Source organism: Chinchilla lanigera, unplaced genomic scaffold (assembly GCF_000276665.1).
Source record: "Chinchilla lanigera isolate Chin_1 unplaced genomic scaffold, ChiLan1.0 scaffold00021, whole genome shotgun sequence".
Classification (NCBI taxonomy): Eukaryota; Metazoa; Chordata; class Mammalia; order Rodentia; family Chinchillidae; genus Chinchilla; species Chinchilla lanigera.
Genome location: NW_004955422.1, coordinates 23448687 through 23475919, shown reverse-complemented (window position 1 = coordinate 23475919; position 27233 = coordinate 23448687). Strand labels below are relative to the sequence as shown.

The 27233-nt window shown below is 45.8% G+C and overlaps 1 protein-coding gene across 2 annotated transcripts; it reads left to right on the top strand.

Annotated features, from left to right (window-relative positions):
* Positions 1-26745, top strand: Habp4 (hyaluronan binding protein 4). 2 transcript variants are annotated; one of them, XM_005384699.1, is made up of 8 exons: positions 1-392; positions 5030-5192; positions 10769-10930; positions 11140-11208; positions 12920-13003; positions 20544-20715; positions 23875-24060; positions 25444-26745. In XM_005384699.1, exons 1-8 carry the CDS (start codon positions 113-115, stop codon positions 25498-25500), a joined length of 1173 nt encoding a protein of 390 aa, XP_005384756.1. In that variant the 5' UTR covers positions 1-112; the 3' UTR covers positions 25501-26745. The 2 variants fall into 2 exon arrangements, with proteins under 2 accessions (XP_005384756.1, XP_005384755.1); XM_005384698.1 differs by having other exon boundaries at positions 5027-5192.
* The last annotated feature ends 488 nt before the right edge of the window (positions 26746-27233 follow it).

Below are 27233 nucleotides of genomic sequence, written 5' to 3'. Positions count from 1 at the left end.
CGGTAGGCGCGGGGCCGGGAGCTGCTGCGGCGGGCGGGATGGGCTCACGCCGCTGTCTCCGCTGAGGCGCGCTCCCGTGGGCGCCCGGCCGGCTTGCGGTGCCGCGCCGAGCATGAAGGGCGGCCCGGCCGGCGCCACCATGCAGGAGACCTTCGGCTGCGTCGTTGCCAACCGCTTTCACCAGCTGCTGGACGACGAGTCGGATCCGTTCGACGTCCTGCGCGAGGCCGAGCGCCGGCGCCAGCTGCAGCTGCCGCGCAGGAAGCGCGACGAGGCGGGAGCCGCGGCCCCGGGGCCCAAGCCCGGCGCAGGCGGCCGCAAGGGGTCCCGCAAGGAGCGCAAGGGTCCCGCGAGCCCCGGGGGGGCCCTGCCACCGCCACCGCCACAGCAGGGTACGGAGGTCACCCTGCCGGGCCGCACTTCCGGACGGTGGGGCGATCCCCTGGGGCCGGGGTCCACCCGGGGGTCCGCAGGCCCTTCCGGCGTGCGGGACCCGAGTTGGGCAGAGTGGAGGGAGGTCGCTGGTACGAAGCCTGGGGTCGTGCGGACCCAGCAAGAGCCTTCTCTGTCCGCCCTCCGGCCTCCGCGGTCGGGAGGCGATCGCGGACCCAGTGGAGGACGGAGGGGGGCCGCCTGTGTCATCAGGCCCTGTGCCCTCCCCTGCACCCCACACCTCAACTGCCAGGGCAGCGTGCTGTGTGGACGGGTGTGCGACTTGGGATTCACTCGAGACGCTGTAGGAAAGCTGGCTGACCTTCCACGCAGAGCGTGCGCGGTCTCCCGCCCCCCTTAGCAAGGAGGTCAGCGCACACCCTGGGGAGCGGCCCAGGATGGCAGGAGGAGGACCCCGGCTAGGGTGTGCAGCGTGGCCGCTCAGGCCAGCGCTGGCGGGATAGCCGGTGGCCTGCAGTGCCTTGTTTCTGGCCTGATTGAAAACTCTGCATTCCGACCCCAAGAGAACGCCCCCTGATTTCCCTTGGGGCTTTGACTTTAGGTAATGTTTACCTTTATGAAAAGTCCAGAGACGTCGCTTGAGAGTCAGAACGTAAAGATGTTGGAAATTATTTGTTTTTTAAAAAAGTTATTCGATATCCCAGTAGCTGTATGGCCCTGTTTAAGCAGTAGGTGAGAACACTTGAATACGGTTGTGTTTTTCTCTTAAACGTAGATAAATACAGTGGGTATAGAAGCATTGAGGAGGGCTCAACTGCATCTCCACTTATATTTTTGCCACTTATTTTTTAACAAACGAAAATAGACTACTTTAGGACAGTGTGAGACTGAAGCTAGGGGTGTTAATCTGATTTTTAGCCTTTTAAAAATGTGTTTTTGTTAAGAAAACTAAAAAATCTCAAAATATATGTTAAGCAAAGACCCCCTAATTTTCCTCGTGTAGGCACTGCACTTATATTCATAAATTTATATACATGAGTGTATAGTGCTGTTTCTCTTCCTAAACAAATGATAGAAACTGGGGTGCAGCCTACTCCTCTCACTCCACATTGCAGTCTAGTATGCTTGTAGTGTGTCCATCAGTTCGCGGCAATCAAGCTCATGAGATGTATGTTAAAGATCTGTAGTTAATTTTTGGAGTTAGAAATTTTATTATTGTAGCTCCTTTTCAAGTATGCGCAGTTTCAGGAGCAAAAGTCTCATTAATTCCCATCCATGTAGTTACTGTACTAAATTTATCATGATGGGAGGGAATTAGGGAACACCTCTCAAGGTTTTGTGAGCGCTAATTGGTACGGATTGTACTGGTCTGCACTCAAAATCTTTAATTTGAATGTTGTACACGAAAGCTTAGTGTAGATAAATCTCAAATGTGAGATTTAAAAACATTTATTAGCCCCCCCAAAACGTGGAAATGGCAAGATTTCTCCATGAAAATGTAGGTTTTGAATGTCCTGAACTTGTGTCTACTGTTACACACAGACCTTTTCGGTGAGCCTTGCCCGATAAATTCATTCTTGAATTACCAGACACTGTTTCAACTTTGCTTCTGGCTTTTCAGAACTAAGGTCTTTGAGCTAAAGCTCAACTTTTTTTTTTTAAAAAATAGGAAACCTTGCTGTAAATTTTGTTGTGTTTTGTTTCTTCTGTGGGCTTGGTTTAGATAATACGATCGAGCTGCATGTGCCAGCCTTTTATTGGAAAGGGCTGATGAGATGCAGCATCTGAACTGCTACTAGGAGCTGCTGACCCAGCGCAGAACAAGCCAGGTTCAGTTGCAGCCTCGATCTTTAGAACTAAATGTTGCGGGGAAACATCAGTCACTCATTACCTTTGTTTTGGGGCGTTTTAGAGAAACGCTGAAGTGTTTGCTGGGTATTCATGATTATCCTAATAAGTAGCCAATTGTCTTTACCAGTTTTCAGTTTATACCCAGAAACTCTGGAAGAGACTTTACTACAAAGTGTGTAATAAATGTCATAGTTTAGGTTTTGGATGGTGAATTTCAAATTTAATTGATAGAGTTAAAAGATAAGAGGCTGCAGAAAGAAGGCAAGATGAGTAATTCTGTAGTTGAATGGAGATATTAAAAGTGTTTAAAAACGTTTTTTATCCCCCTTTGGTTTTTTTTTTCCGGTACCGGGAATTGAACTCACAACCTTGAGCTTGCCAGGCAGGCGCTGTGCCATTGAGCTAAATCCCCAGCCCCTAAGTGTTTAAAAACTTGCAGATAGGAACTTTTGTGCTGTTCTGAAACAGCTTTCCACACAGAAAAGTATTGAAAAGCATTGTTACTTCTGACAAATGTCCTGATAACTTATGTTATGGTCTGTTAATAATTTTGTATTTATTAGGTAGTTAGTTTTCAAACTGGCATTTTTCTGCCTTATATTGCAAAAGCCTCTTCCAGTTTTGGTCTTCTGGTAATGTTTCCACAGTAAAAGCATAGTACTTTTATATGATGGCATCTTTCCCGTGCCCTAACCGTGTCACAAGCATGGATTGTGACCTCACTCTAGGATGGATGCACGTTGGACTTAGGTATTTCTAGGGTATAGGATATTAAAGATCATAGAAAATTGATCTTAAGTCTGTTGTCCAAGTTTTAATTTCACACTAAAGGAGACAATTCATGTTAAAGGTAATAAGTTACACAGTTTTTTTGTTTTTTTTTTGTTTTTTTTTTGAGACAGGGTCTTGCTGTATAGTTCAGGCTGCCCCTGAACTAACTATATAGCCTAGGCTGGCCTCAAACTTGCAACCATCCTCCTGCCTCAGCCTCCTGAGTGCTGGGATAACAGACATGCATCACCACGCCTGGCTAATCCAGCAGTTAGGAGGCAGAGTTAGGAGGATCACCATGAGTTTAGAGCCAGCCTGGGTACATAAGTGAGTTCAAGGGCAGCCTTTACTACACAGCGAGACCCTGTCTCAAAAAATGAAACAAGGGGCTGGGGATTTAGCTCAGCGGCACAGCGCCTGCCTGGCAAGCGCAAGGTCATGAGTTAAATTCCCGGTACCGGAAAAAAACAAAATAAAAAAACCACAATATATATGTAAAGTAGAAATATACATATATTAAAAGTCATAGTGTGTGTCTGAGAGAGAGGAATCAAGCAATTTAAACATACCCATTGACATGAATAAATTTAATATTTTTTTAGCTATACAGCCAACGTGAAGAATAATTTGTATCAAGAGATATTGAAACAAGCAGAGAATGGTGGTGCATACCTGTAATCCCAGCACTCTGGCAGGCTGAGGCAAAAGAATCTCAGTTTAAGCCCAGCCTGGGCAATTTAGCTTGGACCCTGTCTCAAAATAAAAAACAGGCTGGGGATATAGCTCAGTACAAAGGCCCTGGGTTCCATGACATTTTTAGGAGATGATTTAAGAAGTGACACGGGGCTGGGGATTTAGCTCAGCGGCAAAAGCGCCTGCCTGGCAAGCGCAAGGTCGTGAGTTCAGTTCCCGGTACCGGAGAAAAACCAAAAAACCAAAAAAAAAAAAAAGAAGTGACAAAGTTCTTCACACAATACCCAGTGTTAACTTTAAGTATAGATTTAAAAATTTAAAGCATCAAAATTAGATGGGAGTAGCAAAGGAGAAGGGAGAGAGGGAAAGACTAGGGTAGCCCCAGCACCCTGTCCTTGCCTCTACTGGGTACAAAAGTCTCAGTGGATGAAAGAGATGAGGCCTGAGTATTGACTGGCTCTGGAGTGAGTTGGAATGTACCAAGTTGGGCTCATACTTCAAAAGTATGATACCTAGTATGTAAATCTCATCAAAGAGCAAGAAAATCTGTTTCTAAAATAAAGATGTGCACTACAAGCTATTTCGAAATGAAAACTTTAGTAGCCAGTGCATAACCGTAGGCCTTTATGTGCAGTTGGGATCATGAAAGTATAATCTGAAATGCAGAGAATTTCTCCTTTAATTTTCTGAAGAGGATTTATAACCATATTGGTTAAGTTGCCTCCGTGAAAAATAACTTATTTAGCAAAATATATCCATAGCTGTTATAGAGTTACTTCAAGATACCTGTAATTGTAGCGTAGCTTATATGTTTTATTTATTTATTTATTTTTTGTGTGGTACCGGGGATCAAACTCAGGACCTTGTGCTTTCTAGGAAGTCGCTTGTGCCACTGAGCTAAATCCTCAGCCCCTGTTTTAAAATCTTATTATACTTTCTAGGACATTTCAGAAAGAGGGATTTAATAGTAAAGTTTTACTAATAAAAAGTGGTAAACTCGCTGGGCGTGGTGGCGCATGCCTGTAATCCCAGCACTCGGGAGGCTGAGGCAGGAGGATCGTTGTGAGTTCAAGACCAGTCTGGGCTACAAAGTGAGCTCCAGGCCAGCCTGAACTGCACAGTGAGACCCTGTCTCAAAAAGACCAAAAAAAGAAAAAAAAAAAGTGGTAAACTCTAGGTAGTTGTAGCCACAACTTTTTTGCTCTCTGAAATTTGCCTCGACTTCTCAGATTTTCCAGTGATCTAGGAAATTGAAACTTAGAAGTACCTGTGAAGTTTCACACCGCTGTTGTCCAGCTCTCTGCTTTGTTTCTGCCAGCAGGCCAGGGACGCACTCCTAGAAGAGAGGAGGTACAAGGATGGAACGACAGCCGGGGGACAGACATTACACTGGACAAAACAGAGCGGCGATCCTACAGGGAATATCGACCCTATGAGACGGAGCGGCAGGCAGACTTCACAGCCGAGAAGTACACCGATGAAAAGTATGTACTGCCATCCTTAGAGAGAGTGAAGTCCCAAAGGCTTTGCAGTAAGTGGCCCTTCTGATCTGCCAGAGCACAGGCCTAGGAGTGGTGGCAAATCCCATACTTAGGTGACATAGGAAGGAACCACATTATCTAATAGTTAACCTTATGTCCTGGTATAGGAAATGATTCAAAACAAATTGAGGTGGGGGTGCGGCTCAGGGCGAGGCTTGTACAGTGTGCGTGGGGCCCTGGACTCCATCCCCCCGCACTACAAAACAAAAGTGTTTGGTAACTTAAAAGCACTCATAAAAAAGCTACACAGGACGGGTTAAAATTTCTTTGAAGTTCTAGACTAGAGAGCTATTTTTAGCCTAAGGATCTAGTTTTGATTTTATTTAACTGATTCAAGACTCTTGTCATTTAAGAGTAAGGCCTACAAATGTCCCTCTGTCCCTAAATACTTTATATGTAGTTCCTAAAAACATGGTACAGTGATCGAACTCATTAACATCAATACAATACCATGATCTAATTGTATAAGTTATATAATCTGCATGTTGGCTTACATTTCACCAGTTGTCCTAATGATATCCTTCTAGCAAAAGAAAAAATCTTTCTTGATCAGGATCCAGTCCAGGAATGTGCACTATATGTTGTCTTCTGTAATCTGGAGTAGCTCCTCGGTCTTCCTTTTTCTTCATGCATTTGACATTTATAAAGAGGGGACCAGTTATCCCTTGTACCTCTGGTACCTGTCCTTGCTTTATCACTATCTTTAAGGGCATTTTTCACAGCCCAGAATTTGAGCGTATCTGACGTGTCTTCATGGAGTGAGGCTCTGCACTTCAACAGGAACACCAAGAAAGCAGGGTATGCTTCTCAGTGCACTGTATTGGGTATAAGTAGGCAATTCTTTTTTGTTTTGTTTTAGTTTTTTGTTTTGTGTTTTGAGGCAGGGTCTCGCTATGTAGTTCAGGCTGGCCTTGAACTCACTATGTAACCTAGACTCACCTGGAACTGTGGACAGTCCTCCTGCCTCAGCCTCCTGAGTGCTGAGATTACGGTGTGCAGTACCATGCCCAGCTCAGGGATTCTTACTTTCAAGGAAATTTGAATTTTTAAATAAGTCCTGTGACATCAGAAGTTATTTTCTTTGGTTTCTTACCAAATACTCTTCTGGTAGTAAAAGTTCATAAGATATCTAAAGAAATAGTCAGTATAGACAGTTTGGCAAATGTATAAAATTATGAAGAAAGGTAAAACTACCAATCTTTAAAAATTTTTCATTTGTTTGTTTATAGACAGGGTCACACTATGTAGTCCAGGCTGTCCTCAAACTCACTATAAAACTACCAGTCTCTTAACAAATTTTTATTTATTCATTCATTCATTTATTTATTTATTTAGAGATAGGACTCTTCATGTAGTCCATGCTGGCCTCAAACTCACTACATAGCCCAAGTTGGCCTCAAACTCATAGCAATCCTCCTGCCTCAGCCTCCTAAGCACTGGGATTTCAGGCAGGCGCCACCACACCTGGTGAAACTACCGGTCTTGCCATCTGATTATTCTTAATGTTACAGCATGTTCTCTTTTTTTTTTTAACGTGTTGATCTACTTTTACCAGATGATAACACACATTATTAAGTTTTTATATTCTTTCTTTTTCTCCTCATGCGGCATAAACCTTTTCCATGTCATTAACAAAGTTTGGTCAGCACTTTTAATGGCTCCATTATGATCTTTTCTTTGGATGTATCATGATGTAACCGCTCCCTTAATGTTGGACCTTTGCTCAGCCCCCAGTTTTTTTTAATCAACGATAACCCAGTGAGCAGCTTTTGGTACCTGATGGCATCTCCTAGGTGGCGTCCCGGGAGTGGAAGTGCAGTTAGACCCATACAGCAGTGGTTCCAGGCAGATGTCTGTGCCCAGATCCAAAGCTCTGTGCCTTTGTGCACGGTCGGAGGGGTGCATGTAGTGTGAAAGCAAAAACTGGGGTGGAGAAAGCTGAGGCAGTGATAAGTCGCAATGGTGGCACCTGTCCTTTGCTTTTATCACTATCTTTAAGGACATTTTTCAGCACATTTTCTCCAGATTTGCATGTAGTAAGTCAAAGTTCAGTTTTTGCTTATTTGACTGAAAAATGATAGTACCTTAAATTTCTTTGGTACATGTTTGTTGAACAGAATTGTAGACTGTTGGTTATCTTGAAAGATCATCTAAACAGATGCAGCAAGGTCAGCAGTCTGAACTCTGGTCGCAGCTAGCTGGCCAGGATTGTCGCTCCACCCAGGCCTGACATGTTTTCCTCTAAAAGCAGAGCCCATTTGGTGCTGGGCTGGACACCAGTGTCTGAGCTGCAGACGTCAGCTGCGCCACATGGGCTGTGCCATACCTGCAACTATTGTTGTCAGCGCAGTGGGAATTTTTCCTTAGGCTCCAGATGAACTGGCATGAACCCTCAGATCCTAGAACATTAAGAAATTAGTCTGGGTTCACTTTGGCTCTTACTTTTTATACTTCTTTGCTGATCATTTGAAGTCAGTAACAGAAAGGAATTGCTTGCCTAAATGTTTGACTCCCCCAAATGAAGAAAAAAGTTGTGGCATAATAATACAGTGTATACCATAATTTCACCATTTTAATCATTTCTAAGCGTGCTGTTCTGTGGCATTCAGCACATGCACGCTATTGTACAGCCATCTCTGCCATCTACCTCCAGAATTTTTTTCTTCCCAGACTGAAACTGTTCCCACTAAAGAGTAATTTCTCATTCACCCTCTGTGAGCTTCAGCCTCTACCTGTAGAGCAGGTGCTTGTGTTTCCTTGTCAGCTTTTCCTTACTGGATCAGAACCCCAGAGGTAATCAGCGTACGGGAGGAAAGGTTTGTTTTGGCTCACAGCCCTGGAGGCCCAGTGACCCTGTGGCTTTTGGACTTGAGCGAGGCCGCCCATCCCGCTGCAGTGCGTGGTAGAGGAAGGCTTTTCAGAGACCAGGGTCCCACAACGCCCTCAAACGTGTACCCCAGTGACCCAGAACCTCCCACTAGGTCCCAATCCTTAGATTCCACTGCCTCCCGATAGCGCTGTGGGCTGGGGACCGAGTTTGATACATGGGACTCTTGAGAGACCTTCCCAATCCAAACCCTAGCTGTAGGATTGTTGCAAGACCGTGAAGTGTGGGTACACACAGCAATGCTCAGTTCAAATGTGTTTTCCTTCATTTTGCTTGTGAGTTTGTCTCAAATCTTCCTAAACGTAGTACAGGAGCGCTCAGTCTTCACCAACCTTTATAAAAAGAAGATACATTTTATAATACAGTGATATTAAAAAGTGATTGTGAGCACTGGGCATGATGGTACATGCCTGTAATCCCAGCCCTGGGAAAGCTGAGGCCGGAGGATCAGTGCAACTTTGAGCCTAGCCTGCTACATAGTAAGTTCAAGACCAGCCTAAACTACATAGCAAGACCCTATCTCAAAAAAACAACGAAAAAAGAAGTATCACGAATGTATTTAATTAGGAGAGAAAGGTTGTGGAATAAAGAAAAATGGTTTCAAGGCTGGAAATGTACCAGAACACACAGGATTTGTTTTTTGTTTTTTGTTTTTTTTTTTGTACCAGGAATTGAACTCAGCACCTTGAGCTTGCCAGGCATGTACTCTGCCACTGAACTATATCCCTGGCCCCACAGGGCTATTTTTAGGCTTGGTTTCAGAATTTTAAAAGAATTTGCTAATTTGTTGATCTAAATTTCTATACATTAAACCAGATTTTCATGGACATTTTCCATGTTTTTCATCTTTTTTCTTTTTTCTTAGTATATCTTTGCGATGCATGTAACAATTAATTTGTTTTGAAAATTGATATATATCTCATCTTTATAATTTTTACTTCCTTTCCCCCATTTCATCTAAATTTTGGGGTAGACTTTTTTATAAATATTTTTATTTAAACATATGGTTTGGGTTAGTTAGGGGAGGTGGGAGACAGAAAAGCTAACTTGGAGAACTTAAAATTAATTATCAGTACTTTTGTATTTCTTTTCTTCAGCCTTCTGACGAGATCAGGTGCGTTCAGGGTGGTATGGCCATAGTTCTTCACCTTTTGGAGTAAAGTTTTGTATCTTTTTCTTTTTTTTTTTCTGGTACCAGGAATTGAACTCAGGACTTCATGCTGTGCCACTGAGCTTTATCCCCAGCCCAAATTTTGTATCTTTTTAACCCACTGTCATGTAGTAGCTTTTTCATTAACATGCTTAGTGATGAACGTATGCTAGGACATCCCTCTGGTGCTAGAATTGGAGCTACTAATGCCCCTTGATTTTTTGATGCCATGACAGCTATTAAATAAGTAATTTGTTGTTGCTTTAATGTTTTTAGAAGCCTCAACAATTTTTTTTTAATTACCATACTAAACTAGGATTAAAATGATGAGCAAGATGTGGTTCTTTCTCTGGGAGCTAAGAGTCTCGTAGGACAGAGGCATGTTCTCTGGAAGAGTGGTGGTGACCAGAGACAGAGCTGGAGAGTGGGCGACAGTCACACCCTGGGCCTGGCCCCTGGATGGACAGGGGACGAGGAGGGAGGAGTGGATTGGCTCCTCCCTCTGTCATGCACTGGGGGCCACAGAAGGAACAAGGGTCAGTGTTGGTCGTGTACTTGCCAGGCCAAGGGTTGTCCAGGTGAGGATGTCCAGGAAGGAACTGGGTTTGTGAAGGAGAGACACAGCCAGGGAGATGAGTAGAGCCCGCAGAGCGAGTGCAGGGGAGGAGGGTCAGGAAGGGCGGCACAGGTGAGGACCAGGAGAGCCCGGAAAGCTCTGTAGAGTGCGGGACCTGGTGCCCTGCAGGAGGCAAGACACACCCGCTCCCTACACGTCAATCCGGAAGTGGCCACCTCTGAGAAGTCGGGTTGGGGGGACCAAGGAACACAATCTTGTACTGTGTTTGAGTATTAACTATTTCAAAAAGAAATTTTTTAAGGACAGGTAGGGAAAAAGCATCCCAAAAGGTCAGAGGAAAATTGGTGTGAAATGGTGTGTAGAGGTCAGTTGCCAGAAAGACAGAAGTTGCTGTCAGTGTCAGCAGAGGCCTTCACTGCCCTTGAAGTTTGGGGAGTTGTGAGGTGGAAGTCAGGTCGCAGCAGGTTAATGTTCTCAGTCCCAAAGGTCACCACCTAGTTGTGTGTTTGGGAGAGAAAGATTTGGGAGGGGTCATAACTTGAAGTTTAACCTTTCTGCTGATATGTGATGTGAGACATTCCAAATTGAGGATTGCATTTTAGGGACAGGAATGAAACTTACATATAGTCTTTGGTTAATGTCCACACTTTATAAGTGGGCAACTAGGTCCACTCAGGTCAGCATAATCCCTGTCTAGAACCCAAGCTCGTTCCCTGCTTAGTAACTGTGTGACCTCAGACGAGTCATCTACCTACCCTGCTTCTGTTTCTTTGTTGTTCAAGCCACCACTCTTTGCAGTGTACTAGAGCTGTAATGACTGTCTTTCTGGACTTTTTTTTTCCCCTCAAGAAGGCTTTGGACCTTTAATCCAGTTCAGAGCTTTTCATTGTACCCTCTCTTCCTAGGCCGGTTGATAGGTTTGATCGAGACCGAGCGCCCAGAGGCCGTGGAGGCCCAAGAGGGGGCCTTCGAGGCCGAGGCCGAGGTGGGCCCGGAAACAGAGCTTTCGACACTTTTGACCCAAGAGGGAAGCGAGATTTTGAAAGATACAGTGGGAATGATAAAATGTAAGTTTCTTTGTAAATGCTATTTTTGCTTTAAGATTTTGGTAATACACGATCTGAATCTATTACTCTGTGTTAATATTTATTTAACTTTGTATTAGTATACTGTTTTTTCCTGGGACGCCGATCTTGGGGCAAGTTTCGTGATCTTTTTCTGATTTGGAGTTTGGAGAGCAATTTCCAGTTTAAGGGAATATTCGTTCTTCCTCCAGGGCATTCAGACCTGAAGACAGCACGGGTGGGTGTGGAGTTCGCACCTGGGGGTCGGGAAAAGACGCTAGGTAAGTACGCACGTACCTGCTGAGCGCCTGTGACTAAATGGAAATTTCTGGATTTTAGGTTTTTGAAAATGATGTCTCTGTATGGTTCTTTCTACTTGGTGTGTCCTTGATTTGGGGCTTTGGTTTAGTGACTTTCGTTGTTGTTGGTTGGTGGGAAGACCTTGGATCAAAACAGGAGGTAACTTTTAAAGACATTTGCTGTGTCACATTGAGATTTGAAACTGCTTTTTTAAAGGTCTGTTTATCAAATTTGTGGCAGCCAACCATGGATTTGCTGATGCCCCACGTGGGGCCCTATATGTTCACACAGGCCTCGGAAGAACTTTAAATTCTTGCACGTTTATATTTCCCTGTGACCTCCCACAGCTCCTGTAGCTCCTTGATGTTGCATCTTGATGTTTTGAAATCATTTGCAGATGGATGCTCAGTGGCTGGTCTCACCCAGGCTCTAATTAGACGTTCATCAGAGTCTTCCCAGCCCCCTGCTCTGTGACTGCTGGTTTGGCCGGCTAGGGTCAGTCTTTGATGCTGCTGTTACCGTCCTTGCTGGTGTCTGCAGAGGAAGAGGAGGGCTGAGCAGGCCCAGCAGTGCAGGGCTGGCTTTCTACAAGGGTGAAGGCTTGAGGAGGGCTGGCCTTCCATGTTCTTCTTTTGAAAAGCACAAGCTTTTTACATAAGCTTAACTTTTCTTAAATTGCCCTCCTAGAATACAAATGTACAAAATAATACTAAAATGTAACATGTGATGTGCTGTCATTGCTCATTGGTAGTGTTCTTTTTTTCTGTGTGGTACTGGGGGGAATTAAGCCCAGCACCTTTGCACTGAGCTATGTCCCCAGCTCCTTTTAAAATTTTTAGACAGTCTCTCATTAAGTTGCACAGGCTGGTCTCAAACTTGCAATCCTAACCTGTCTCAGCCTCCCAGAGTGCTGGGATTGCAAGTGTCTGTCTGCCACTTCACCTGGCTTATCAAATAGAATTAATGTTAATATAAAATGGAAAAAATTAAGATCTTGTGAATTGAATTTCAAGTTATTCTGCTAAGTATTGTGTGTTTGAGTATTTCAATCAGTGTCTCAGAGCCATCGTTTTCTGGAGTAGGGGTTTCTTGTAATAATGCATGCTCGTTTTTTTGGGGTTCCAGTTCTACCTTACTACCATTTTCTTTTCTTTTTCTTTTTTGGTCTTTTTGAGACAGGGTCTTGCTACGTAGTTCAAGCTGGTCTTGAGCTCACTTTGTAGCACAGGCTGGTCTCGAACTCGCAATGATCCTCCTGCCTCAGCCTCTCAAGTGCTGGGGTTACAGGCATGCGGCACCACGCCCGGCTCTTACTACCATTTTCTAAGAGTTTGGTGTGGTATAGTTTTATTTTTAACAAATCATTTAACACTAATAGTTTGAGAATATTTGTGGCTCCTTTTACTAATTGAAATCCCCAGGATAATCAGAGTTTTGAGTATTTTTTCTGATCTTTGAGTCTGTTCTTCATGTTAGATCATGGAAATTTTATTCAGGAACCTTTAGCATTTTTGGAAATTACTTATATGGATGAGCAACTGAGACTGTGTTTTCCTATCCTGATTTTGCTGTGGATAACTATTTGTGTACCTAGTTCCTTGAAGAACGTGCCTTCAGGGAAGGCACGTGAGTGTGTTTTCAGAACACCGATGTGAAGTCACAGTGACTGGAGAGGCTCTTACTGTTTTCCAGCGACTCAGAGCTGACTGGCCTGATGGACGAGATCCCGGCGATGGAGGAGGCCCAGGGCGCCCTGGAGGAGGACTCTCCAGCCAAGTAGGGGTCTCGTCCACCTTTCCCTCAGGGTTGTGGGTCTTTTTCTTGTGTCTGAGTGCTTAACCCTGATCTCTTTAATGTATTAGTGATTCATGCACAAAGTAAGTAGCTCAGGTAATCTAATGAATGATTTTTAATGATAATGGCTTAAATTCAAACATTCTGTCCACTAGCTGCAGCCTTTCTGTCAGCAGCTGTTCACCTCCTTTCTTGGGACTGGTCTTACCTTGTTCCCCGATGATCTCCCGGCCAGTCCTCCCTCCCTTTTCTCCAGGTAATGTAGGTCTCAGGCCACCTCTCACACCCGTCCCTTCAGCTCCTCTGCCCTTTGGGTTTTCTGTTGTACCTAGTCACACATCCCGTAGGCGACACCTCCTCCGTGCCTGTGGCCACACGCTGAGCACCAGTGTCCTGAAGTGAGCCCTCAGTACTGCGCAGCATCTCCATTTTGTGGATTCATCATCTCCACACTGCCACCGGGATGTAGCTCAGTGGCATAAGTGCCTGCCTGGCAAGCGCAAGGTCCTGAGTTCGATTCCCAGCACCAAAAAAAAAAAGTGTGAACCATCATCTCCACCCCTCATCCTTTGTCTCACCAGCACAACTTTGCCTCCAGAGAAACGAGCTGTCTGCAGGGCTGCACAGACCTGCTGGCTTCCTGGAACTTCACACTGCGGGTCAGCTTCTCCCACTGCTGTTCTGCTCGTCTCCTTCCTCCCAGCTCTGGCCTTCTGATCAGCATTTAAAACATGCCCAAACTCCAGTTTTAAATCTTCTCTTCCTGGCCACACATCCTCCTTCAGCTCCCCTGTCCTGAGCTGTGTGTACTCCGCCACCATTTCCTCCCTCACGCCCAGCCTCTGCCCTCGTCGCCCTTCTGAAACTGCACTGTGTCTCGTGTCTGACAGATGCTGCGGTCCGAGTCTCCCCTGACTTCACAGAAACAATGGCTTTAACTGAATTCTTAAATGCATTTGCACCGGTTCCTGGGGTCGATACTCTTCTGGTCTTCCTTCTGCCTCTCAGAGACAACTGTGTGCTCATCTCTGCATTTCTGGTCTTTTAAATATCTAGTTCTTTTTTTTGTTGTTTTTTGTTTTTTTGTTTTTTGTTTTTTCTCTGGTACCGGGAACCAAACTCACGACCTTGCGCTTGCCAGGCAGGCGCTTTTGCCGCTGAGCTAAATCCCCAGCCCCTAAATATCTAGTTCTTCAGGGCTCTGATTCTGTCCTCGTCCCTCCCTAGTCTTTCTGGAATCCTACATGCCCTTGTGGTTTAAATTGTCATGTACATATGGGCTCTCTGGCTCTGTCCTTTCCTGGAGGCCCCAGGTCTGTGTGTCCATCTGCCTGGTGGACACCTCCCAGGATATCCCAAATCCTCGTCATGCTCACCATGCCCAGGATTGAGCTGATCACTTTCCCTACAAACCTCTGGGCCTTGTTAGGCAGAATAGCATTGCTACCCAGCCAGCTGCACAGATCAGAAGTCTAGAAGTTATCTGTGGAACTGGCCTCTTCTTGACCTGCTCACTCCTTGAATTCCACCGTACCCCACCCTGGTGATCTGTGCTACCTAGAAGTCCATCCTGTCTACTGACTAGCAGCATCTGCTAACCAGCTGTAATCATCAGACCATTTCTTCTGGCAGGTCTCCGTGGCTTCACTTTCTGTACCAAAGTGGGCCTCATACTGGCATTCTGGTTGACCCCTGTGGCGTCCTGTAGGGCTCTTGCAGGACCTTAAAGTTGGGTCCATTTGCCTTCTCAGGGTTCACCTGTGGCCCCTGTATCATGATCTGAAACATACCTTTCTCATGCCCATGCCTTCACACCGCACCAGACTCTCAGACATGCGGGTTCCCTGTTTTTCTGTCCATCTTCCCACTGACTTTCTTCTTCATCTGTGGGGTTCCTGCCTATGCTTCAACCACCAGAGGCAGAGTATCTGGCAGCTGAGAATCCAGTCTCTGAACTGCTGTGCACTGTGCAAACCCAGACCTACCCCTTACTCACTTGAGCAAGTTATTTAATATCTCTTCCTTAGTGGTTCAGTATTCTTCATCTTTGGAAGGAGAACAATACAGAAACTACAGCATAAGGTTGTTGGAAGGATTGAGAGTGTGAGTGGTGCCTGGCACGGCATTAGTGCTGTATAAATGTCTGCTCTTATTGTGACTTCTTGCAAGAGTAAAAGTGCCACAGTGATTGATGAGTGTGGAATCTGTTAATTTGCTATTCAGAACAGCTAAGAAATGTGTTTAGAGAAACAGGATTTGCTGGCGATCTAGCTCAGCGGCAAAGTGCCTGCCTGGTAAGTGCAAGGTCCTGAGTTCGATTTTTTTTTTCCAAAAAAAAGAGAAATAGGATTTGCCACTAATAAGAATATTTAGGCAGTGGGTTAAGTAAGGAAATTGGTTCATGGGTACGTGAATGTTGTAAACGACTTAAATAGACACCTTGAGGAAAACATTCTGCTCTCTTTGAACCAATAAACATTTGTACCCATTCAAACGATACAAGCAGTAGGGAGAGATACTAGCATCATTCTGTGGAGATACTGTTACATCCATGATATTGGATGGTGATATTCTGTGGTCGGCTGGAAAGACACGTGCAGCTGATGAGCTGCTGGCATCTCGGTCTGCCGTGCACGTCAGCACCTCTCTCCAAGGACAGCAGCGGGAAGGGCGTCTTTTCAGTGGCCCTGGGGGCGTCCACACAGAGTATCCTTGACCCCTGGGCAGCTCAGGAAGGAGGACATAATGATCCTCTTCCTAGACCATGGCTGCCCAGCAGGCACTGACCGCAGTGGACAGTCAGGGCCGATCCTCCCTTAGATGAACTTGCTGTTGGGAACTTTCTGAAAAGAATGTGGCTGTGTCAGCATGAGGAAGCGTGACCTGGAGCCCTGAGGAGTCTCTGTTCCCGGCTGTGAGGCTGGGTGCTGCTCTCTGTGCTCAAAGTATCTCCAGTGTTTTTATAATTGGTTTCCATGTGCGTTTGCTTAAACAGTGAAGCCTTCCGTGTGCTGTGTTTTTTGCTGTGTGTGGTTAACCAGACCGCCCCCGTCTGATATCTGGGTGCTGGAGTTTTACCTCTTGGGGCTCACACTGTCTGACTGCTTAGACAGTTCAGTAAACCTGAGGTCTCTGTGCCTGGCTCCCCTACCTTGACCTCTGCCCCTCCCTTCCTGCATCTCGAGGCTGCACAGAGATTGGGGTGGGCTTTGGACAGGTAATGACTAGATTTGAAACGTGGCCTTGCTGTTATTTGTTAACTGTAAAACCTCTGTCTTGATTTTCTTATCTGGAGAATGGAGTCATTAATTCATAGGATTAATTATCCTGAGATAATTATAATTAATATAAAACCTTTTATGTAGTCTCTGCCCTATAGTAAGCAAACCAGAATGGGACAATATCCCATTCATTTATAAATAAACATAGCTGTGGTTAAGGCAGTTTTATTTTATAATTTCACCCATTTAGAAACAGTATAACCATCAAATTTGCATGTATAAACTAAATAAATTTGCATTTAGCATTACTCACATTACCATAGATTTGACTACCTTTTCTCTATGAGCAGCTTTGATAAAAATTCTTTTCCTTGTGGCTGGGGATGTGGCTCCTTCCCCAGTGCCAAAACTAAAACCCACTCCCTCTCCTCCTCCTGCTCCCGCTCCCACTCCCTCCATCTCTTCCTGCTTCATCTCCATGTGCGGCTATACTCTAATCTCCATCAAGTGCCTCTCTAAATGAGGTGGGTTTTAGCCCATATTTTGCTATTATTATGTCTTCTTTAAGATCTTTCCATATTGTTGCCAGTATATGTTTGAGATCCGTGGAGGGGGTGGTATTAAACTATATTCTTTATTCTGCATACTTTATTGTCAGAACAAAATGAAAAAAAATAAGATCACTATGTACAACATCTAACGCTGCTGTCAAATTATGGAGTGAATGGAGCATGAGGCCCTTCTTTCCTGCCTTAGACAGAGGGTAGGAGAGGAAAAACCTACCGGATGTCAGCAGAGGGAGCAGGGTGGGACGGGGCCACTGGAGGTTGCTGTGTAGCTGTGGGGACACTGTACGGAGGGCCAGGGCTTCCCAGTACATGCTCCTGATCCACTTCTTCCATTTGATTTGCATTCTCATCCCCCTAGAGATGGGGATTTGTCAGGAACAGCAGCAGTGGGCTTCTCCGCGCCACTTTGTCTTCAGCAGTGTCCAGACCCAGCTTGGTCATGCAGAGCATGTGGTTAGAGTGGCTCTGGGGTCCTCACGGGAGAAGTCAGAACACAGCAGTGCAGTTTCAGACAGCAGCATTACCAGGTCCTGTACAGCCTTATCGTTCTTTCTGTGTCAGCCTTTGGCCATGTCTCCACACTGGAGTTGTTGCAGAGTGCCTGGGCCAGCCTAAGCTACATAGCAAGACACTGTCACAAGTAAATAAACAAATGAATTTTTCATATTCCTCCTGAGTGATGTCATCTGAATTTCTGGTCCAGATGGGCTTGGTCATGTTCATTTCTTTGTGCTTGCTGTATTTCTTCTCAATTTTCTCGGTTTTCTCTTTCACATTCTTACCAGTGTCTTCCTCCTCTTTTGAGCCCACATCTTCAATCTTGGGCTTCCTCCTCTTTCTCTTCCTTTGCCTCGTCATCACTGATTTCCTCCTCTCTCTCCTTCTCCCAGTAGAGTGATAGGATAGCCTGTGAGCTGCAGGTGTTTCTTCACCATTGCTTCAACTTGCCTCTATTCTGAGTACCTGTCTGGTACTTGGAGGTGGAGATCACTTTGGGCCCTGGCTGGTGGGCTTCTGCGGCTGGAGTGCACAGTGAAAGATCCCAGCAGAACCCTGCGGCATACTGCTCATCACTGTTGTGCTTTGCGACCACCACCACTTTCTCTGCCACCAGAAAGGAAGAGTGAAATCTCACACCAGATTGCCTAATCACGAAGATGTCTGTACCGGCCTGAAGAGCCTCCATAAACACTTCAGTACTAGACTTGGCAGTGATTCTCAAATTGTTTATGAGGTAAACCTTGGTCATGCCAGTAGCTGTGTCCAGCAAAGTCAGAGTGCGCTCAGAGTTGGGGATGATGTCACTGTTCAGCCATTCACCGCTGTCCAACTTGGAAGTATCTTGTCAGGCTCTCCTCGGATATCTCATCCATGGCATCAAAACCATTAGAGATCAGCTCCCTTTAGGAAAATTCCCTTGTTGGAACCGAAGGTATTGATAATGAGAGACATAAGTTGGGCAGTTTCTGCCTGGAAGGCAAAGTCTCCTCCCCAGTGTGCGCCTCCTCGGGCATCTGAGAGAGGGTGGGGGGGAAGGAACGCAGGGCGGGCCAGGATTGAGTCCTAAGCACTTGCAGGACTGGGGCTTCCTGATGGCTGACTGGGGGAATCTGTGTGTTAATAGTAGTATTTTTCTAATTTCTTAACGGAAGTGTTCTAACAACACTTCTAAAGAATTTTATAATCAGGTAGGTACCTCTACCTACCACCCTAAACTTTTAATTATTTTTTTGTTTTTTTGTTTGTTTTTGGTACAGGGAACTGAACTCAGGACCTTGCACTTGCCAGGCAGGCGCTTATGTCACTGAGCTAAATCCCCAGCCCCACCCAAAACTTTTATATCTTAATATGTTCTATCATATCTACCTATTGTCAACCTTGTTTTTGACACATTTCATATTAAATTAGATATTTATATACTTTCCCCTAACTAGTTCGGTGTACCTATCATTAATAGTTAATAATTAATTAACTTAGGGTTTGTTTACCACTTCTCTTTTCTCATATAAAATTGCTATACTGTGAGAGCCACAACTCTGCACTGTATGCTCACAGTTTTGACACATGCATGTACTTGTGGGCCCATCAGGATACACAGTGTCACCCATCACCCCGAAGCTCTCCCACTCCCTTCATAGGTCGTCACTACTGTGTGTCTGTCTTGGATGCTTTGCAATTAGATTCCTCTCCCAATTTTGCTTACAGTTTTCATCATTAACTTGTATAATCATAGAACTCTGAGTTACATTGGCTCTTCAGTGAAGGTGTAGGTTTGAATCCCTCCCTATTTTTTTTTTTTTTTTTACTTTTAAACAACTTTATTGAATGTAATTCTCATACTATACAACTCAGACATTTACTGTTCAATGGCTTGGAGTATAGTGCATTATTAATGTTTTAAAATTTGTATAAATATAAATAACATAAAATTACCTTTTTTTTAGATAGGTTGGGTCTTCTATATAGTCTAGGCTGGCCTTTAACTTGCTATATAGCTTAGACTACCTTGAACCCTCCTGTCTCAGCTTTTCAAGTCCTGGGTTTATAAGACAGGCACCACTATGCTTAGCTCATTTTTAAGTAATAAGATATTTCCATCAATTACATTGTGTGTAGCCATCACTGCCATTATCTCCAGAACTTTCTCATCATCCCAAACAGAAACTGTGTACCCTCTTGCCACTAGGAACTCCTCCTGTCAGCCCTACTTTGTATGAATGAGTTTACCTCTTGTAAGGAATCATTCCTTCAATATTTGGCTTATTTTACTTGGTGAAAGGTGTCCGGTTTATTTGTATTATACCATGTTAATACTTCATTCCTCTTGCATTTTTTCAGTGGAGGCAGTTGATGGTAAGCTACTTGTAATATTTAGTTTTGATCCTTTCAAAACGTGCAGTTCAGTGGCATCTAGATCACTTCTCGGCCTTTTTGCTAAGACCAAGTGCAGTGGCATCTAGTACTTCTACAGTGTTATGCAACCATCACCATTATCTAGTTCTAGAACATTTCCATCATCTCCCAAGGAAATCTCCTATCCATTAAGCGTTCAGTCTGATCTGCTTTTTGTCTCTATAAATTTGCCTCTTATGAATATTTTATATAAATGGAACCCTACACAGAAACAGGACTTAGCTCTGTGTGGCTGCCTTATTACGCTCAGCACCCTGTTGTCAAGGTTTGCTCTTGGTGCACCGTGTACTAGTACTTTGTTTCTTTTTACTGCCAAGTAACATTTTAAAAAATATCTTCTGTTTATTGTGTTACGGACATGAGGGTAGTTTCTAGGTCATGGGTGTTAGGGATAATGCTGCTATGACCATTCATGTGTGGGCTTTCGTGTGAACATATGTTTTCACTTCTCTTGGGAATACACCTAAGAGTGAAACTGACAAATCATATGTGAACGTTTTAAAATAAAGACCACTCAGGCGGATTTCTGAAGCAGCCAAATTGTTTTCTGTCCCTACAAGAGGTGCGCATGGTATTGGGACAGTGATGATCCCATTTTTCCGTGGGCTGCTTTGAACAGAGAGAGAAAGTATGTTCAGTTGGCAGCAATGGCATGAAATGATGAAAATAAAGTATGGAAGCTTATGACTCAAGGGCGTTCTTACCTTACATCCGAGATGCGGTTCTACAAAAGTGTGTTAAACCAAGATTATAATTTTTTCTTTGGTAGGCATTTCAGTTCCATCAAAAATTATTTTTTATGATTGTATATCTCTGTAGAGTTCCTGAGTTGGAGGTAGAAGAGGAAACTCAAGTTTATGAGATGACCTTGGACGAATGGAAAAATCTTCAAGAACAGACCAGACCAAAACCTGAGTTTAACATCCGGAAACCAGAATCTACTGTTCCTTCCAAAGCGGTGGTGATTCACAAGTCAAAATATAGAGATGATGTAAGCATTGCATTTTGTATGTGGAGGTAATCCTTCACTTTTACCTTAGTGGAAATGAAATAGACCTTTCCTATCATTTTGAAAGCTGGAACATTAGTAATTGGTATTCTTGTTTCTGCTTAAGAGTAATCAGAGGATGAAAAAGAATTGAAGCTTAATGTGTTGACACTAAAATACATAGCTGTAGAGTGACAGCACATTTTCTGCCCAGCCTGGAACTGCATGGAGACTGTCCAAATACTGTGTTCATTATATGTTCATTTTCTGTCTCTTGAGTAAGAGATGTAGAATGTTTCCTGGACAGCGCCATTTGAGAAGATGACTACTCTGTATTTGCACAATTAGATTACCTGTAGCTCTAAATCTTTATGACCATCTTGTTGGGAGTAGTTGCTCACCTTACACTACAGTCGGAGATTCAAAACCTATGTTGCTTTTCTTGTGTTATTTCAGAGGCTGTGTGCCTTCTGCCTAACTGCAGGAGCTGCAGAGAAGTCCTAGGCTGCTGGACAGTGAGGTCAGCTACTGCCCCAACCAGCTTAACTGTGAGGGCTGCTCAGGAAGTCTCTAGTGTTGCAAATGGCCTTCTATTCCATGCTTACATTCAGCTCTTTATTACATGCCTCAAGTTTTTAAGGGAGATATTTTAGGGAAAATATCTACCTCCATAAATTAATGAGACCATGGGTCATTAATCACATTCTCTTTAGGTTACTGAACTTAAGGGTACGTTGAAGCATCCCACTGACAGAATTTAGAATTTTTATCCTTTGATCACAGCTTGAAACTAGTCACTAGATAACTCTTTGTTGTTGAGTACTGGTTATTGATTGTTAGGTGGAGGCTCATAATACTATGTAGATTTGTCTTTGTTCCTGTGTTAGTAGACTTTCTGTTGATGTGACAATGTGCCTGAGGTAATCAACTTACAAGCAGGAAAGGCTTATGTTTATTCACAGTTTCAGAGGTGTCAGTCCATGGTTGCTTTGCCCCATTGCTTTGAGCCTGCGGCAAGACAGAACATCGTGGTGGAACTGTGTGGTAGAGGAAACTGCTCACACAGAGATTCAGATAGGGGCCAGGTCTCCTGTCCCCTGTAAGGGCAAGCATTAGGTTAATGACCTAACTTCTTCCCACTAGGCCTCACCTTCTAAAGGCTGTCCCATTTCCCAGTAGTGGCATAGGCTGGGGACAAAGTCTTTTAACACACAAGCTGCTAGGGGGCATTTACAATCCAAACCCTAAGAGTTCCCACTCACACATCAGTCAGTTATATTCTTTGAATGGATACTTCCTACCATCTGTCATTTATGATACAGTAGCCCCTCTGTCCTCTTTGGTGAGTCCAAAATCTAGGGGACCTTACTGATAAGTCCTGAGATGTTCTACCAGAATTGGCTTTTACACACTCGAGAGGCCAGAGTGTTACTCTCCTGGGGATCTCTGTGAGGTGTTTGGCAAGCTCACTAGCTGGCTAGGCTGCCTGGTGTCCACTGTCTTGGTTCTTTTTTGTTCTGAGCAATGCAAATAAAGCTTTGTCTATACCAGCTGTGCCCTCAGGCTGAGAGACATGCAGCTGACATGTCAGGTAAAAATAGAAGTCTCTTCCCTGGTCCACAGCTTTAATCCATCCTGGCTTCAGAGGTGTGTGGGAACACTGGGAGTAACCAGGTCAGCTGAGTTACTGGGCCTGAGCTCTATGAATCGCTCTTTGGTCCTTGTGAATCTTAGGGCAGTTGTGGATTCTAGCCAGGGACTGCTCTTCAAGCAACAAAAGCCACATCATGGGGTCATTATTTTACTTTGTTCTGGGCACCCTAAGACACAAAAGCCTGCACGAAAACCTCCTGTTTGCATAGAACTCTGCTGCCTACAAAGGTCAAATTTAAAGCATCTCTGTACACCGTGCACTGTGGCCAGGGCCACAGAGGTGAGAAGGGACCCAGGCCTGAGACTGTGCAGTCCTCCTCATCCCCGCACCCTGGGTTCCCTCTTGGGGGAGGCGCCCAACACCTCACCAGCACTTCTGTGCCAGTGTACGCTGGTAGCCACCTGTCTTTTGGGTAAGAGTGTTTACTGTTGCCTCTTACTAGGTTTTTTTGTGTTTAACTTCCATCCAGGATTCGCCTTTTTTGCCTCAGGAAGCTTTATTTTAATCTGAATTTTGAAACTTGTAATGAACATATGGCCAAAAGGAATCAAGAGTGCTCATGGAAATTTTTCCTATTTCCTGGGCAGCATATAGGAATGTTTAACTTCGCAGCACTTTGGAGATTCTCAGCCAAGGGCAGTGCAGTGGCATGTTTTCTTTTCTGAACATTTAGGTTTTACTAAAGGGAGGTTTTGGTTTTTTTTAATATGATTTTGAATTGAAAACTCAAATCAGATTTGGGTGAGGTTTGTTATAGTTTTCTTTTAACAAAAGATAGAACTTACCTGATCTCCTAAAATACAAAGAATTTGAACTGAAGCAGTTCTTTAAAAAGCAGTATGGTTTTGCGCTGAGTGTGGTGGCACACACTTGTAATCCCAGCACTCAGGAGGCTGAGGCAAAAGGATCACTGTAAGTTTGAGGCCAGCCTGAACTGTATAGTGAGACCCAGTCTCAAAAAACAACAAAAAAGCGAAAAACAAAAAAGCAAACTCTGGCAGCCATGCTTTGTTACAAGATTTCCATACATCTTGAGTCAGAAATACTGATTGTGAGTCATGCAGTTCTTAACGTGGTATTTGTACAGTCAGCACCCATGTTGAGTTCTCCAGATTCTGTTTCTGGGAGGTGATATTTCCTTAAGGATTAGGGTAGTGTTTGTGAACAAATAAGCAGAAACTTTTTTCATCTTGGCAGAATCCACTGGAACACTGACATTAATTACTGTTAGTCACGTTAAATCTCACATCTTAACTTGCTAAACTGATAAACCTGTGGTCTCACTTAAAACAGTAGTCAGTTCAGCAACGTCAGCCAGAGGACCGTGCGACTGAAATGTACCACACTCACCTGCATGAGAACCAGGACGCAGGGCCCCTCCATCCAGGGCGGGCCTCCGCTGAGGGGCGATGGTGTCCAGCGGCTGTGTAGTGTCCTGGAGACGCTTCTGCGCAGTCAGTGTCCTGAGACGCTTTGTGTGTGTGACTGAGGTTGTCACTGTGTTCCAGATAGTGAAGGATGACTATGAGGAGGATGCCCATGTTTTCCGGAAAGCTGCCAATGACATCACATCCCAGCTGGAGATTAACTTTGGGAACCTCCCTCGTCCTGGCCGTGGAGGCAGAGGCGGTGCCCGGGGCGGCCGGGGGCGGATCCGGCGGGCGGAGAACTACACACCCAGACTGGAAGTGGTGGTAAGTGGTTGCACTCGTCAGCCCTGGGTGCTCTCTGAAGGCAGTGAGGGGGCCAGCGTGCCCTGGGCCTGGTGGTCTGACTTGGCATGGGGCACCAGGTGCTGGCGTGGCTGCAGCTCCGGCCACAGCAAGTCTGGAGGTGAGGGTTTGGCGTGGTGATGGCGCACTGTAGACACCCATCAGGTCGGAACCTGCCATCGCCTCCCTCAGCATCTGCAGGGAGGGCTGCTGTCCACCAGTCCCTCCTCCTCCGTGTGGGACAGGGTCCCCAGCCTGAGATGGAACCAGGCCACCTGACCATTGCTTCCTATGCCTGACTGGGTGCCCAAGCTCAGACATGCCTTCCCTGAGCGTCAGGCCCTTCGTGATCCGCGTCCCAACTGCCTCCCTCCTGGCTGCACAGCCAGCTCCCAGATTGTCCTCCTCACCCCGCCCTCCACCCGCCCACCTTGACTGGAAGCTTCTGAACTCCTTTACCAGAGGCTTCCGAATCCTGTCTTCCAGACCAGCGAAGGTCTGCGAGAAACGTGTCCCTTACTTCGTAGCAGTATCTCCCGGCTAGCGGGTCTCACCGGGCAGTGTCTGCTGTCTGTCCAGCAGACAGAAGCCGTGGCTGCCTTTTGCCACTGGTCTCCCAGTGCCCACCCAGCACACTTCCTCTGTGGCAGCCACTTCAAGAAAGCTTTATGAACAGGTGAAAGCACTTGTTTACTGGGAGTCCAGCCTGGGCCAGTGTGTGTCCTTGTGACCTGGAGCCCTTCTCTGTTCTCAGAAATGTTCCTTTTGCTACCCAGTTCCCTGGCACCAGGGAGTGGCCCCAGAAAAAATGCTTATAGTTTTTATTAAGTAACAGCAAAAACTCGACTTCTTTCCTGAATATAAATACTTGTGAAAAAAAAAAGGATCCACTCTGGGACCAGAAAAAACATATTCACACCTTTGAAATAGCAGAGCTGTTGGGAGGCTGTACGGCGCCTGCCCTCCCCTTCCAGGCCAGTCCCCAGGGCTTGTCGGGGACAGCAGGCGTGGCACTAGGTGTCCCCAGTTCCCAGGATGCCTGTGGTGGAGGTTGTGTTTCCCCGTCTCAGCTCTGCAAAGACAAGAACTGAATGGTTCGCCCTGTGTCTGCAGGCCCGGCCGCAGCAGGTGATGAACACTGTTGCGTTTCCTGGGTGAGGGGGGCGCAGTCCAGAGGGCCCCTCACTGACTCTCACTAGTGTGGATTCGCAGGAGGGAGAACGGAGCACAGTGGCCCGGGGCCTGCCCTGCCAAGGCCCTCCCCCGAACGGCCCCCTCGACCCTCAGGATCTGTGCCAAGTCCCCTCCCCCGGCACATCGGGAGCAGGGACAGGACAGTCAGTTCCAAACCTTTCTCTTCTTTAGACACAAGACATTGCCCCCAACCCGGATGACCCCGAAGACTTCCCTGCTCTGGCATGAATGGGGCCGCGCCAGCGGCCCCCACCTACGAGGAGACCCTGAGAACAATAGATGTTGCTTCCCAGTGTCGTGTGGAGTTGCTGCCCTCTTTTGGTCCGGGGGTGTGGGATGCAGAGGCTTTGCACCCTCTGCCCCCAACAGGGGTTTCTGTCAGGCACTTTCCAAGCAGGTGAGGAATGGTGACCATTTTTTTTTATTTAAGGAATTAATTCCAAATGAAGGTCAGGAATAATGTTAAAAGTGTACATAGAGATTGTATCAAACCCTCCACCAATGCACAGAGAGTAGAGTAAGCTGTAAAATATAATCTCTTGAGACTACTTAGTAAATTGTATAGTTCCCAGAAGCTGTATAGATTCCCCTCTTATATCACAGGAAATAACAAAGAATTGTAACTATTCATTTAGAGCAGTCACCGCAGTTTCAAAGAGTGTTTACTTGTAAATGTCACACCCTCCTGAAATTTCCTGAGTTCTCATTTTTATTTAACCACTAATTCCAAACAGCTGTTGTACAGCCAGTGGTCACCACTCTGTGACAAAGGAAATGTATTGATTTTTTTAATGGTGATATAAACTACCTCGTGGTTTGTGTGTGTGTCTGTACACACTCAGTACATACAGTACGTATATATGTGCATAATTAGCATTTGGGTGGTTTTTAGGACAAGTATGACGTATATGATTTTTTAAATCCTTGTATTTAACTCACCAAGTGAAAAGTTTCCCAGCCAAGGCTCGCGGCATACCCTTTCCTCAGAACAGGAGCGCGCCTCAGCCTCGCGCAGGACCTGGCGGCCTGACCCCTGCTCTGCTGTGTGCCTGGCTCCTGCGTGGGCCGCGCGCGGCTCCAGTGCTCCTCACTGCAGTCCCAGCCTGATGTGGGGCCGGAGCCCAGGGCCCAGCTGGCCCGCTCAGAGCGCACAGGTGCTGCAGAGCCAGGCAGAGGCAGCAGTGACTCGGCAGGAGTGCCGACAGGCGGCCCGTGGCTCTGGCCTGTCGGCCTGTGGTGGCGCCGAAGCCCCGTGCGAGGCTCTGCTCCTCATGCTCCGCTGTGCTCACATGGCTCTGAACTGGGGCCCAGGTACAAACAAAGGCTGGAATTCCCTCCAAACTGTGCATAGAAAACTCAGCCCCTGCGGCCACACCGAGCCACGGTGGAAAGCTGAACCCCTCAATGTGTGACAGTCAAGGCTGTTGGGTGGCAGTGGCTTTGGGTCTCATTATTAAATGACTTATCTGAGTACTGATGTGTCTTGGTGGATTGTTTTGTTCCTGCTCTGGGGAAGACGGTGATGTGAGGGCCTGATCCGGGTGAAGGGACCTTGTGAGCAGTGTCAGGCGTGGCCAGTCACGGGCGGCTGCAGGGTGAGGGCTGGGACCACTCCGCATTACGTCACCTCACCTTCACTGGCGCAGACTGACAAAACACATCTCTAGAGGAAACGCCCGCTCATGAAGAGCACTTCCAAGCGCATGCCCTCCGGAGTGTATGGCTCTGGCTCTGGGTCTGTAGCCCACAGGCTTTGTTAGTCACTGGGGCTGCCTTGCTGACTGGGGCCAATGGCTACAGAGTCCGTGCTGTGCCCTTTCTAGACTGCCCGGAGCCAGCCATAGCACAGGTAGCCCAGAGAAGACAGCAAGAGTGAAGCAAGGAGCAGAGGAAGTCCACATGGTGACCTAGTGTTTGTACCCCGACACGAGGGCCTTCCTGACTACAGTCCGCCTGCCTTG